Source organism: Hirundo rustica, chromosome 18 (genome assembly GCF_015227805.2).
Source record: "Hirundo rustica isolate bHirRus1 chromosome 18, bHirRus1.pri.v3, whole genome shotgun sequence".
Taxonomy (NCBI): Eukaryota; Metazoa; Chordata; class Aves; order Passeriformes; family Hirundinidae; genus Hirundo; species Hirundo rustica.
Window position 1 is genome coordinate 2,777,784 of NC_053467.1, and position 15,513 is coordinate 2,793,296.

General features: G+C 43.2%; 1 protein-coding gene across 1 annotated transcript; it reads left to right on the forward strand.

Moving 5' to 3' along the window:
- Positions 1-3,766: 3,766 nt before the first annotated feature.
- Positions 3,767-15,357, forward strand: LOC120761109 (cytochrome b-245 chaperone 1). The gene is made up of 8 exons (XM_040082004.1): positions 3,767-3,896; positions 6,009-6,139; positions 7,216-7,257; positions 8,509-8,582; positions 9,250-9,346; positions 10,602-10,746; positions 11,273-11,366; positions 11,470-15,357. Exons 2-8 carry the CDS (start codon positions 6,055-6,057, stop codon positions 11,521-11,523), a joined length of 591 nt encoding a protein of 196 aa, XP_039937938.1. The 5' UTR covers positions 3,767-3,896; positions 6,009-6,054; the 3' UTR covers positions 11,524-15,357.
- Positions 15,358-15,513: the final 156 nt, after the last annotated feature.

Here is a 15,513-nt window from a genome sequence, read left to right on the forward strand (position 1 = left end):
AGCTGCATAGCAATCGAAGCATTTTGCAGAAATACTGAGGACATCTCAGGTACATACATTAAGTATCCTTATTTCATCCTTCATTTTAGGAACACTTGGACTGAATTAATTTCAATTTAAAAATTCAAACAAGAAGAGCTAAAATTCATACGAACTGAAGAGCGTACAAGGAATCTCTGTTTCAGTGCACAGTATGAGATTATATTTGTGGCATCATTAGATAATTAGATGTCTCATTTATTTTATTGCCAAGAGCACTTTCTGCTTCCCATTAACTATGGATGCCATTTTCCCACAGAACAGTGAATCTTTTATCAACCCTCACAGTAGGCTTGACAACCTGAGACAAGAAAGCACCATCCTGCTTTAATCTGCCCTGGGGAGGTAACAGTTACCACCTTTGCAGGGCTGCTTCCCAAAAACCTCACTCTCTAAAAGCTTTCCTATGCCAGCAGTAGGCAGCTCATAAAGGCATCACTTGCTTTTATGGCCACTGTTGATGTATTCGGCCTCCGTGGCTCCATGTAACATTGATCCCTTCACCTGAAGCATTTACACCCTGAATGAAACGGAGAAACAAGAATTTCCCAGCGAAAACAGAGTGCTGCAAACAATTGCAGAATGTTACAGGCTTTGCATCAGTCCTGCGGGGCAGTGCCAGCTGTAAATGCCTCCTTGCCACAGTGACAGCACATGCCACTCCACAGCTGTCAGAATTGGGCAATCAATCTTGGCTACAGCTGGTAAACATGTATTGCATGAAATCTGTGCTCTGCAGGCTGCACACACTCTGTTCCCATCGAGGTCAGGGGGTTCTATGGGATGAGCTCATTTCTAACGGGACTCGCAGCCAATCCTGTCCAGCCAAAGTATTTGGTGGCTGCTTCCAACCAAGCACTCTGGGAATTTCTCCTGGCATGTCAGTAAGATCACATGCTAATTGCATAGCTGAATTCCTAAGTTTAAGATCTTAGGGTGGCGGAAAAAAGTAAAAGGAGTTAGAAAAGAATAGGAAAATGGTCTGAAATAGGAAAAAGCACCAGAATTCCAGACATGTCAAAGTAACTCAAAATAAAGGCCAGTTCTGTTCTATCTGCATGTTCTTGGGTTAAGATCAATGACTTAAAAGTTACAAGTGTGTTTACTACACAAATACTTCCACAGAATCTATTTTTACATTGTTGAGGAAGAAGTCTACAAATAGTCAATCACATATTCCTGAATTGTTTATTTTGGAAAATAGTTTTTGTTTCTGCAGCAACGTGGTTTGGAATTTATGCTGTTCTTTAAGTCCAGGATCAGGCTTTCAAAATGTTCCTTCTCCCTTTTTCTATTAGGAGGCATAACAACACTCACCTACTTCAAAGAGCTGGTGTAAGATCCCCAGATTTTAGAAAAAAATGCTGTAAGAATCATTAATGGATAGCAGAAGCTTGCAAGGATCCTTGCCATACTTGTTTTGATTGTGTATGTATGTGATATTCCCCATGGTTGAAAAAATTTCTCTGTAACTTCATAATTAAATTAAGTCATATCATGTTATCCCAGTGTGACCTTTGAAGAACTGGAGAAGTAGAGAGTTGCTGATATTTTTGCAGCTAGTAACATCATAATAAAATATGCTGTGTGGTTCCTGCTGAGTGGAGGGGACAGATGAATTTCTTGCTTATTTCACTCTGCTCTAGACACAAGAAATCTTTTGTCTTGCATCACTCAAAACGGCTTAACATTTGGTTTCCAGAGAAAGTAGTTGCTTATAAAAACTGATTGACAGCTAATTAGACAGAAATTTCTTCCCAGAAGACTCAGGCATCTGCTTGGTTGGGTTGAGCACACGTGATACTTATTACTTCCTATTTTTCATCCAAATCCAGCAGCTGGTACCTTGTGACTCACAACCAGGCTAATTCATTCTTGCAGTTCCTCACTGCCTTTTCCCATTAACACTTACACAGAAACTGCACATCAGTTGGTATTTTCCAGTACTTACACTTAAATGTATGTACCACAGACTCTGGGGTTTTTTTTCCCCCCCTATCTTCACTCTAGATTGTTATGAAAAACACTGATCAAAATCTTAGTACACCAGAAGAGTGTTGAGAACAGCTAAAGAAACTTCTATCATGTCATGGCCCTGAGCAAACACTCCAGAATATATTTGTGTTCAGAAAAAAAGCCAAAAATTGAGGATTTCATTCAGGAAATACCTTTCTGTACAACTGAGAGAGAACCAAATATCATTTGTAGATAAGGTTACACATTGACTTACATAAAGGGAATTTAAGAAGTTAAGCTAAACTACAGATGTCTGCACTTCACCCATCCTGCCAATTAGTAGTTGCTCTAATGGCTTGAACAGGAGCAGCTTTCCCATGTGAATGATGTTTGACTAGAACATGAAAGATTTTCCAAATGCAGCTTATTTGTCCACAACAGGAAAACTACCCCGGTATTTCAAGTGAATTAGAAACTTTCCTCCCCAAAAAACACATTTTCAAACCCAAGCCTTCAGCTGACGCACAATTCACAAAATCCATGACATCAGTGTTGGACCTGTAAGAATATCACTGATATTTCTGCTTTGCAAATACAAGTGATGCCCAGGTGTTGGAAAACACAAGTTACTTGTTGGTGGAATTGCGTTGTTAAAGTCTAGGGCTTGACATGTTTTAATGATCTCAGACCTAGCAGAGGTTAACAAAGTCTGAGAAAAAAGGATGTCCACTGGCAGTGGACACAAAGAATGCAGATTTAAGGGCCATGTGGCAAGAACTCCCAAGATAAGGAAGAAACTAATAAAGCTAACTCAGCAACTGTGCTGAAATCAGCTCCAACTGGCTAAAAGATAATTTTGGCAGGGGAATCTGCAACCACTGACACAAAAAACCCATCTACAGGAATGAAAGACTGAGCATGCAGACTTCTTAGTATGAGAAGTGAATCATGAACCAATAGAAGATGGAATGCTAATTAGGAAGAGTCTATTACAAAGAGAACTATGTAACTTGTAGCCAGTGAACACTCATGCCTTTGCTAAAATGTGTAAGTAGTGAAAAACTTTGGTGTGCTTGATCTGTGGAAACCTCCACCTTGCACCCTGTGCAGAATAAGCGTCTCCTTCCTAAACTAGACTCTATGTCTGTGTTTACAGAGCTCCTAAAATCGGCAACACCTCTCTGCAGACACTCCAAACCCACCTGGACGCGTTTCTGTGTCGGCTGTTCAAGGTGTGTCAGCAGGGACTGGACTGAGCGATCTCCAGAGGCTCCTTCAAACCCCAAATGTTCCGTGATTCTGCCATAGCCGAGGCACAGCACCAGCGCTTTTGTGGCAGTGGTGCCCCAAGTGCTGCCATCCAGAACGCAGAGGTTTCCTGGCCTCCACAGGGGCTGTCCGAGCCTAGGGACAGTCCCCAGGGGAGCTCTGTTCCAGCGAGGAGCTCCCCTGCCCTCCCCGACCACCTCATGCAAGGGGCCGTGTCCACCTCACCCATCGCGAGTCGCACCAACTGGGTCCACCAAGGCTCTCCCACACACCCCTCTCACTCTCAGGAGTGTTCACTCCTCTCACCACGCCAGATTTCTGCTCTTTCAAAGCACCGCTAAAGTAAAATAACCAAGGAAACATCGACACTCTTACTTCAGCAGCATCCGCGGGCTCAGGCGCCATGCCGAGTACTGGCAGGGAGCCGCCATCTTGGCGCGGCGCCGCCCTCACGGGAGGGGAAGGGAGATTCATGTCCCATCCTCTGCCCTCACCCAAAATGGCCGCGGGCGCGTCCGCCCGGCCCTGAGGCGGGGCCGGCTCTGAGGGCGCGGGACGCGGGGGCGGCCGCGGATCCCTTTAGAAGGCGGCTGGAGCCCGGGCAGGTACCGCGGGCACGGGGCTGGGAGAAGGTAAAGGGGGCTTCGGGGTCCCACGCGTGGGGGAACAGAACCCGCGGGTTTGGGTGGTTTTGGCGGGGCCGGTCCCTGGTTGGGGAGGGTCTTCCCCTCCCTGAGGGGGGACCAGGCTGTGAGGGGTGGGAGCAGGTGCAGGGTTGGGCGGTAAAGAAAAATGAGCTCTGTAAAGAAAATTCGCCTGATGCATGGTCCTGACTTGGTGGCTGTTGGCGGTGAAGATTTCAAGGTGTGCCTTCCAGTGGCTTTTGCTGGCTCGCCCTCAGCCGAGAGCTTGGAGGAAGCATGAGAATGTTATTTTGATGCTGGAGATCAGTTCAGCGTCGAACCAGACAAATTCAAGCAAAATTGAGTTTTGGAATTGGAAATGAAAGAGCAGCATCTCTTTCTCTGTAATCACAACATTGGTGTAGTAAAGCTTTTGTATTTGCTTCAGGGCACATTTATGATTTATTTATTAAATGTAGAACTTTAGAAGCTGCTTTGGTGCTTTTTATTCCACGGTCCATCTCTTGCAAGCAACAGCCTGTGAGAGTCAATGCACTGATGTTGAGTGTCTAACATTAAACCAAAACTGGCATTTGCCTGCTTGAACCTCGCTAAATTATTATGGGGGGAGATATCAAAGTTTGCATTAATGGACTTGACTGATATGTGTGAGAATGATGTTCTAAGTAGGGTGGAATAGTTGTTCAATACAGCAAGATTTCTGCAGTGATCTCAATGTATTTTATAACTCGTATCTGATAACGAGCAGGAGAAAGCATTGTAAATGCAGATGTATTTTCCTGTATATTGAGAGCAACTCACAGGAGTCATTTGAAAATTAAAATTTGATGCTTGACATCCGGAGGAGATAGAGCATGTCTTATGCATAAGTGCTTTTGGCTCTTTCAGTTTCAGTTGCTCTCAGATGTGTTGCTAAGAGATTAAAATCAAAGTCGTGGGTGTTTTTTGTTTAACTGAAAAGAGCTGGCTAAATCTGCTCCCCTGGAGCTTTGTGTCCAAAACTACCAGAATTGCAGGAGCATCCTCTTGTATCCAAGAGCAGCCAGATAACCAGAGGACTGAAAATCCCATCTTTGCCTTTTGTAAGAACTCGGATGTGATCAGACCTGCTCTCTCTGTCTTTTTCATGGTTATTCAAAACCTGATAAATGTTGACATTTTCTGGAAACCTGTCATCATGGGCATCTAACAGCAGTTTAATGTCATCCTCCTTGAACTGGTTCTGTGGGACAGGCTGCCCAGGGAAGTGGAGTCACCACCTCTGGAAGTGTTCACAAAACATGTAGGAGGTGCTTAAGCACATGGTTTAGTGATGGACTGGGCAGTGCTGGGTTAATGATTGGACTTCATGATGTTAAAGGCTCTAAATAACCCTGACTGTGTGCTGTAAACCAGTAAAAATGTACTGAAAATGCTGCATGGGATTACACAGCTCTTCCTGGTTTTAATTAGTACCTGTCTTTTTAGTCTCCACTGTTTCTGCCTAGGCCAAAGGAATGGTCTTGTTGAGGACAGACAAAGGTTGTTGGAAGCTCCTGGTTGTATTGTTGAGCTGGTTTGGAAGATGGGAACGCTGTCTGTGGCATTATGGGATGCTGGCAGTGCTTGGCTGTTGCCCTTCCTGGTGTGCCAGCAGGGATGAGACCCCATGTCAGAGGTGCAGGAGGCTGCACTGTCCTGCCCCAGCTCCCAGACTGACCCTTCACACAACCCTTTGAGCTCACAGGAAAAGTGCTGTCAAAGAGATTTCCATTCCCCTTGCTGTTTTATCTGTTTGAAGGGCTGCATGAATTAGCAACAAGTTCTTGTTTTTCACATTTTTCTTCTGGAATCTGATTATTATAGAATGAGACTTATTCCCAAAATGAGAACTTTCTTCCAAGCATTCAGATTCCTGTTGTTGTTACGCAACTCTCCACATGACAGTTTTACTTTGTGGTTTTTTTCAGTGTACATATTGCTCTTCCTGTCAAAAAAGACTGTGTTCTTACCCTGGGGTATCTTTTAGAGTCTAGATTAAGGCTTGGTAAGTCCTGAAAAATGCTAGGAAGGGGAAATGGTGGAATTGTCAATGATTTAAAATTCTTACTTTTTTCCCAGTGAGGTTTCATGAGTCAAACTGGGCTGTTGGGAGTTCCTTTTGAAGATGTATATGTTGGTTGAAAAACGCACAAATTCCCATCTTCATCTAAAGAGGTCACCTGGCATCCGATCCTGGTCTCTCTGTGTTGGTAAGATCACAGCATTCCTCAGCTTCTTTCAGAGCTTGCTCTAAGGGAAGAGGGTCATTGAATAAACTCCTGAAAGAGCCTCTAGTGAAATGCCTGCCTTCCAGGAGTTTTCCTTTCCAGAGGAGGATTGGTTGTGCTTTGAACTCTTTTTTTATAGCCACTAAATGAGTCTGAAGCCTCAGTGTGGCAGTTTCACTGTGAGACTTGCAGTCTCATCTGGAGAACCTCAGAAGCTAATGCTTGGAATTTTAAGGGAGTCCTGAAAGACCAAGAACAGAAAGCTTATTATGTGCCATGCAGCAACAGAAATGTGAAGCTTCTGAAGGGGGTGTGTAGTTAGGTTGAAAAACATCTCGATTTTCAGGAGTGGAAAACTGCAGCGTGGCCATGCTGGGGTTGGATTGTGTCTGTGGCTGGTGGTGAGCTCCTAAGGACACTGTAGAGAATGGGAAGTCATACAGGATGTTCTGAAAGGCATCTTTATAAACACTACTGAATATGCAGGAAAAATAAACTTGTTAGGACTGTACTGAGAGAGCTGCTGGGGAAAATCTGGCATATCCTGCTTTCCAGCTGAGCAGAGCCCACTGCAGTAACACCACATTGTCATTGCTTTCAGGGATGTTGAGAAGATGTTTGCAGTTGCAGCAGCCTCTGAGGCATGGGGCACTCTTCAGGTGCTTCCTCCTCTCTAAGAGATAGGAGCTGGCAGTTTCTGATACAACTTTGTTATAAAAGTTTTCTTTTGTCTCCACAGAGCACTTAAAGGGGAAAATAACCATTGCAATGTTTGTCTGAGTGCTCTAAGTTGTACCATGCTGAGAGAAAGTATGGTTAGATTGAGTCCCTCTGAGGTTCTGTTCCCAGTTGTGTCACAACATTTTATTTCTGACCCCAGCCCCTTGCAGAATGGGAGTTTTTTTAATACTGAGAGAAAAAAATAACTTGACTTTCACATAGTAATTTATGTTGCAATAACATTTGTCCTGTTTTTGAAAAGTGATGTTTTTAATCAGGGACTTTGAGATGTTTTTTGAGCTGCTTATTTGTCCTAATTCTCTCCTCTTTCCTCCTAGGAATAGCCTCCATAGGTTTGGCTGCTGCTTATTATAGTGCAGGTAATGGCCTATCACTTTTTTGGGAGAGTTGTTTCTCTCCTTGATCTGTTTTTCATGCTGATAACTCATCTGCAGCTTCTGTCTGGCCCTTCAAAGGCAGTGGAGGTTCCTCTCCCACTTTGTGGTGTGACTATTAAAACCAATAATAACTGTTGCCTCTATGGCTTACTGTGCTTTGATGCTCTATTTCTTACTCAGCCTCCTTTTCCATTTGCAAGTATTTTTAATAATGATATTGGCACTCTGTGGCATTTTGTACTTTCCATGTTTTATAAACGTGATTAGTTGGTCCTCACAGCTCTCCTGGGAAGACGTGTAGTGATTATTTGACACCATAATGAAATGATTGCTTTGCCTTTGACGGAAGTTCTCTGTTTCTCTGGAAACTGTCAGATCATCTCCAGCAGAGATTACTCATCCAAGCACCTTTAGAGGTCACACAGCTATTGCTGCTTCCTCCCCCTGCAGTACAGCAGACTGCACCAAATGCCAGCTGGCTTTCCATCCATGGGATTGATCCTGGAAGCTGCCCTGTGATTCCTGTGCTGCATCCTGTTAACATCAAATGTTAAAACTTAATACTGTGTAAGAATGTGCTACCAATATAACCCACAGGTTTTTATTTAAAGAGCAAAACGCAGTGAAAGCTGCTTGAGCCATCAGCCTTGTTTTCCTTAAGACGTTGCAACAAAGTTTTCTGAAACCTCAGCACAGTTCTACTGTGCCTTCAGTTAAAAACCTGAGTGAGCAAATAGCTCCGGCTGTGACATGTAAACATTTCCAGGACATGAAATGCAAATGTTTGTTTGCTAAGAGGACTAACTGCTTCCTTTTATACAGAAACATGTTTGCTTTATTGAATTTTCATTGTCCTTATCCTTGTCCTCTGCAGCACAAATATTTGGTGTTTGACAGCCGGTTGGCAGTTTTGTGGATGCCTTTGGTTGTAGAGAAGCAAAGATGTGATGTTACAACCTTGCCAATAATACATTTGCTTATAATTCCGCATGGTCTGAAGCCCAGTGTGAATGAAACCTCTGAAAAGTGTGAAGACTTTCTGTATGTTCATCCTGGGAAAGAGCTGTAAAATAGCTTGTAGTACAACTAAAGGCAAAAATGTTCCATCAGAGAAACCTTTCCTCTTTTTGTTGCTTTTAAAGGAAGCATGTTGCTTTCAGGATTGTTTGAATACCAAAGAAGGGGGGGGGAAAAAAAAAAAAGCTAAATTTGTGCATTTTTTGCATTGTTCAGACAGCTTGGCATGGAAGCTCTTCTACATGGCTGGGTGTTTCTTTGTGGCAGCCCAGAATCTGGAGCAGTGGGAGGTAAGATGCTGAACTCAGGAAATGAAGGTCTGTGAGTAGGAAGCACTTGGCAGATGCTGATTCCAGCAGCCCCACGCACTTGCTCAGTCCAAACAGACGAGTTTTGGGTTTGAGGAAACCCTCTGGGTTGCTATACTAGGACTAGAATTAGGGCAATAATTCTTTGAATACACAAGCATGAAAATGTGAAGCTAAACATAAGGGAAGACTTGGCCCCAGATGCTCTCTTGCATAAAAGAGGGAGGATGACCAGGACATTCAGCTGCACAACATGATTTTGAACGTAGCCTTCAAGTTAATGGCAGAGCAACCACTTAATAAGGGAGCTCTAACCTTCCAGGGTGCTCAGCTTTTTTCCTCTGGGACAAGCTGGTTTAGAATTGTGTGGATGTTGATTTGAGAGTTTTTATTACACAATGATTATGGCAAGAGGGACAATGAACCCGCTTTTAACTCCCTTCTAGAAGTCACACAAGAGATATGGTAAAGTTTCTTTCAAAACCAAGAGCAAAAATCTGATTTTCATGGTCTAGTAATAGAGGAATGTCTCTAAACTAGCTGTTTACCAAGATTATTTTTCTCATAAACTATTTTTATTTTACTTTGAAGCATAGCTAGTGATGGTGTTTTCAAGAAAATCTTAATTTTTATTTTTCAATTTTTTCAGGAAGCTATATTTGATAAGAACAAGGGAACAATCTGCCTAAAAACATTCAATCTCTACAAAAAGATACTGACCTTGTCGAAAGGAGGCAATGAACAAGGTGAGAAAGCAGCATCTGTGGCAGAAAATGTGGTGAGCAGCAGAAGAGATGGACATGTGCCCATTTAATAGCTTCTCTGGAGTTCTGGACTCAGATTAAGTCACATCTGTTTCCAGATCTGCTTTGTTCCCAAGCAGCAGATGTAACAATCTGCCTCTCTGGGCCCAAGTGCTTTTTCTCATTGTGCTGAATGCATCTTGTTAATTATTTTAATCCAAGGTAAGTAGGCCTGCACATTGCTTTCCATAATAATCTTAGCCGTTCCTTTGGGATGTTAATGTGTTTATCTTGCCCTTGGCTAGCCTGCTTGGCAGCTGGGACTGGTGGAAAGACTTCAGTTTTGGATCCAGAAGTTGAGAATCCTGTAATCTCATCTGCTTTGGGGAGCAGGCAAATGTTTAGATACCGTATGCAAGCAGGCATGTCACATCCTGCAGATACAGAATGTGCGTTTAAAGCAGCCTGTTCAGGGGGCTCAGTTTAATGCAGGATCTGATGTCCTTTGGGCTTCCTCTTGGATTAACAGAAGTTGCAGTATAGTCTGAGACTTGGTTGAGTCACAGTGGGTTGGCAGCTCTATTGCAAGCTAGGATCTTTCATTTTGTTGCAAAAGTAGGATCTTCTTCCACGTCCGAGTTTTTGTTCTGCTCCCAGATGTAAATAGAACCAGCTCTCAATAAGCTCAGAAGAGTGGCCAAATTTGGAATGACCTTGCTGAATTGGTTTTTAAAGAGTTTGTTTTTGAGATGGAAGATAAAAGATGTGGAGAAAAGGATATTTAATGTTTCTGAACTTTCCTTTAGGATACATGTTTACAATGGAGATATCCCTGAGGATATATCTTCCTCTCTGACAATATCTGGTTTAGTACCATTCATGTGAGGATGCAGATTTCAGCATTTGTTCAGTCTCAGTAAACTGAACGCCTGTTTGCCTACTCCATACAGAAAATCAGTTAAACCTGCTATCAAAGCAAGTGAGAAACAGAAGTAATAACAGCTTGCTCCCCAGTGCCTGGCTGGCTGTATGTTTTTCCTCAGGATCTGTCCCAGCTACAGTGTTCTGCAGTCACACCCTGTGCACATTGCTTTTGCCTGAGCAGCTCAGCAGCTGTTTGCTGCTGCAGGAGTGCCCTGCTTGTGTGGGGTGACAGCAGTGGTGCCCGAGAGCGGGGTCCCTGTCACCCTGCCAGCAGTGGCGGTGCTGAGGGTGTGCAGTCTTGCTGACGGTTGCCTTGTTGTGCCCATCCTTGCAGTGGTGGCTGTGCTGAACGAGATCCGCGATGTGAACGTGGAGGAGGAGACCGTGCGCTATTTCGGGAAGGGTTACCTGGTTGTGCTGCGCTTTGTCACTGGATTCTCACACCCGCTCACCCAGAGCGCAGTGCTGGGCTGCAGAAGGTGCAGTGTGGGCTTTTTAAAATTACAGCTTGTAAGGTGGGAAGTGCCAATCATGTGGCTCAGTCATTGCCAGCTGTTGTAACTGAGCTCATTTTTCAGACTTGCTGTTATGACCTTGTGTTATTCAGTTTAAACTTTTAAACCCCATGATGTTTTCATTTACAGACCTTTGGGTAACACCATCTATCAAGATCATGTTTAGGTATCTAAGATCCCTTTAGTGGCACATGTCTGCTGGAGCTGTCTTCCCCAGCTCTGCAGTGGCAGAGGGGATCAATTCTATTTTGCAAACATTTGGTGTATTAGTTAACCAAAAATTACCTTAAGCATTGATAATAAGGAACCTTGCAGCAGGAGCTGGGGAGGGGACTGATGTGGAGGGAATGTGGTGTGATGTGCTCTCAGCCATACCCTCTGTACCCATATGACTTTACCTTGAGGCAGTTATTCTCAGGAATTAGCATGCCTGCTCTTTTCTTGTCAGCACCACGGTTCCACTAACTCTTCCATTGTTTGTTTTCCACAGTGATGTGGAAGCAGTTGCCAAACTCATTACGAGTTTTCTGGACCTGGACAGAGTAGAGACCCCGCAAGATTTCTCCCAGAGCAGCGAAACAGAGGCAAGTGACGCAGATGAACCAGAGGCTAAATACTGATAGTCATTGTGAACTGAAGCAAACAGAGGCTTTCACACATCTGGAAAATATTCTGTTTGTTCTTCAGAAAAAGAAATCCCTCACAAGCTTGACCTGGGCATTTCTCAACGTGCATTTATGATGGGTGGAATATGTCTTAGGGCACATTGTTTAGTGCTAAACTGCTTCAAAACCCTGCATGTGGACACTGCTGGCTTTTGAGCTTTGTCAGCTCATCAAACTTGTCTAGGAATAGTTATTTATTAATGAATTGGTTTGAAATAATTGCATTTCCATTAATGAAGATACTGATGTGAACTTCTGCTTACTGCAAACATTTGCTGCAGGTACAGTATATGCAATGTAGAAGAGTTGCATTTGTAACTCTTTTTTTTTGGTAATAATATTTGTATTATTACATTATTACATTACAAATATTGCATTATTTGTAATAATACAATGCTTTGAGGTTTCCCTTTTAATACATGCAATTAGGAGTTGCAGAGTAGTGGCACTTTTATGTTCTCTACTACTGACTTGCCATTGGGTATCTGTGGAAATTAAAGTCTGAGTGCCTCTCTTGGAATTCTAAACATCAGGTTGATAACTTGTAACAGTGTCTTAACTTATCTCAGACTCACCCAGGTGCCATAAATAGCAAAGTCAAAATAATCATGATGAAACATCTTTGGGATGTTCTACCTTAATCCTGTTCTGCTTAACTTCTAGGCAGGATGGAACAATCTTTTTCGAGACCTCAATGTTTACTATTTAAACTGTGTATTTAGAAAGGAAACAGGGGCATTTGTAACTTCAGGTAGGGAAAAGACTGATGTCAAACAAGGTGGTAGCCTAGAGCTGTTGAGTATTTCCTCACTTGAAATGATACCGAAGTGCTAAATAATAACTTTTTTAAGGTAGCTGGCATAGACTAAATGTTTGACTTGGACCTGTGTTTTACTCCAGGTGTGTGGTGTCCTCTGTTCTGACCAATGGTTTCACAAATAGTTAAAATACAAATTTTTTCAATGTATTTCTGAAGCAAAAGCTACCTCTGTTAGTCAACATGCTCTGTCTAGAACTAGAACTCCATCATGCTTAAATTAACATGTCAGTACAAGAAAAAATTGTAAAAAGCTGCAAGTTCCTTCAGCATGCTACAGCTGCTTGTACTAAAGTTCACTAGGTTTTATTTAGGAATCTTATGGTCTTTAGATATGATTTAGAAAATATTTACACAGTTAAATCTAGGAGATCTGAACAGGTACGAGGTAAGTGTTGTCTCCTTTCATGGTTGGCCAGCTGCAAATGTCTCCTGGCAGCAGTTTCTGCAGGATTTAAAAGAGCCTGTGTGCTTTAAAAGAGCCTCTCTACAGAGAAAAGGCTCTGAAGAGTTTTTGGTAGAAGCCCCATCCTGTTGTGTGTTTCAGTTTGGTTTGAAGCTGAGCACCTGCTCATCAAAGAACAGATTTCAGCCATTCAGACCTAGGATGTGAGCAGAGAGGCAGAGGCTGGTGCTCTCAGTGGAAGGTTCTCACACTGCAGCAGGGGCATGGCTGTTGATGTAGCTTGCTTGCAGAAGAGAACTAGGTCTGTTTTCTTTAAACAAGATAAAAAACTTGTAACCACATCAGGTATCAGTACAGACCTCTGCAATACACGTTCCTGAAAGTCCTCTGAGTTGTTGGGGTAATCACGGGGCTTTCAGTGCCTACCCCATACCACTGGAACTGGGAAGCTGCTGTGTATGAATCTGGGAAAATTAGGTTGCAGGCAATTAGCTAAATGTGCCTTTATTCTGAAGCACAGCTGTAAGCTAAGCATAATCATCAAACCTGTTTACAAAGTGTTACACCCTGCAATATTTTTTTAGAGTTCCTCATTTAAATCCACTGTCATATATACCCCAGGTGATACTCACTCTAGAGAGAGGACAATGAGATTGGGGATTTGGAGAACTCTTTTTTTCTCCCCCACACTGTAACATGAGAATGGTGAGTGTTTTAAGGACTTCCAGTAGGAAGTATGTAATGGTACTGTGTAAGCACAAGGGCTCAGCCTGTGGTAGCTGCTGCTTTGTATCAGTGATATTCACAGGGCATTCATGGTGTGCAGTGCAGTTACTCTGAGCCCATGGAGTGTGTGTTTGTGTGTTTTATCCATGGAGCACCATGGATAAAACACACAAAACTACCTCCCTTCAGTCTTAGCTCTACTGGCTTTTGTTTGTATTCTCATGAGAGCTGACATTTCATGGAAGATAGAAACCTACTGCAGTTCTCCAGTTAAAAATCAGCTTTTGAGAGGTACATCTGTTGGTGTGACCCTGCACTGCTCCCCGTGTCCTGCTTCTGCTGAGCTGTAGTGCATCCTGCTTGCTGTGCATTCGTGGTGTCACTCATGTCTATACTTAAACACCATGCAATATTTTATACAAGGACTAAAACAACATAAGGAAAATACAGAATCTATAGAAAGGGGAATGACCTATAGTAAGGTACAATGTAACTTGAAATACAACCTGTGGAGTGATTTCACCCTCATCCTGTGGAGTGAGTTGCATGTTAGGTTGATGTCGGTGATCACCTCTTTAGAGGTGTTTTCCAGTATCCTCCTCACTCCTCATTGTCCTGCTGTGTTAGGCAGGAGGGGGATGGCTGCTGCCATGCACTGTGTGTGTAGGAGGAATATTTTGACTCCTCAGCCTTTCCCTCGGAGCAGCTGGCGTCATCCTCTCTCGTGCCATTTCCATTTTGCATTTGGCAGCTGTCACTGTAGCGAGCAGCGCAGTTGCAGTGGGAGCTGTGTTCTGCAGTCTGAGCTAACAGGATGGCTAACAGGACACTGTGCCAGGCTGTGGGTGCTGCCTGTGGGGATGTGTCAGGCACTGCTGGCTGATCCCCCCAGGAGCTTCCTGTGGCACTGATGTGTCTGAGCCTCTGAGCTTGGCAATGGGACACTGCACCAATGTTAGCACAGGCTGATGGGGTTTTCTCTTGATCCACATGTGGAGCTTCCTGCCCTCAAAACCTTTGTCATTTGTAGTTGGAAGATGTGGCCAGATGCAGTGCAGTTACTGTGTGCGTGTGCAATTGCTGTTCACATGGATTTGGTTGTGGCAGTGTCTGTGCACTCCTCAGCAATGGCATCAGAACTGTGGAAAGCAGGTGCAACTCGGGACCGGTTCTACTCTTCCCTCTTGGGACAAGTCCTTTCTCATCCTCCTTTTCTGCCACTTCTCACCATTCTGCTGAAGGCATTCCTGGATGGTTTTCCTCACTTCTCTTGGGCCCAGTAAACAGAGCCTTACATGTTTCTAGCGTAAAGTGACTTGGACTCAAAGGAATCATGTGAAAGACTAGCTTTGATTAGGAAATTAGGTACTCCTAGAAGATTGTTCCAGATGTAGTCAATAACTTTTGCATCTCAGGCTATCAGAGACTTGTGCCTGGACAGCTGTAGTTTGCATGACTTATAAATGATTTAAAACCCTGCATAGCAGGCCTTAGGTTATAGCTAACACCCTGACCTCTAAACCCAAGCCCTCTTGCCATGTCCTTTACTGTAACTGTATGGTAAGTGCCACTTAGCAGATGCTTCAGCTCATGCTTGAGCAGCACAGTGGCAGTTCCTCGCATGGCTGTGCTGGGATGGCACTGGGGCTGTGGCTGCTGCAAAAGCCAGAGTGCATCTGTGCAGAGGGGGAGCACTGCTTTGTGTGAGGTGTAACCTCCTATTCCAGTACTTCACAATGAAACATTCCGTACCTGGCATCAATTGTGCAAGTCTCAAAGAAAATCCAAATATTTATAGTTGAGATCTGGCTCTCGGGGTGTATTTATGAAGTTATACAGATATGAAAACCTCAGCTGGCTCACATAATAAAGAGTGCTAGTTCTGACAGTGTCGTAGATGGCTGGGAGGCAAAAATACTGCAGGAAAATGTTTAGAAATTGCCTTTTTTTTTTTTTTTTTTACTTTAAAACTGCAAGTAGAATTTCAGCACTTGTTGTATTTTTTTTTTTTAAAGTTCATTGATAAAATCAACTTTGATAACTTGTTTTGCGTCGCTGTAGTATTTTGTATTGTTTTTAATTAAAATTATTAAAATATTAATGGCTGTCTAAATTAT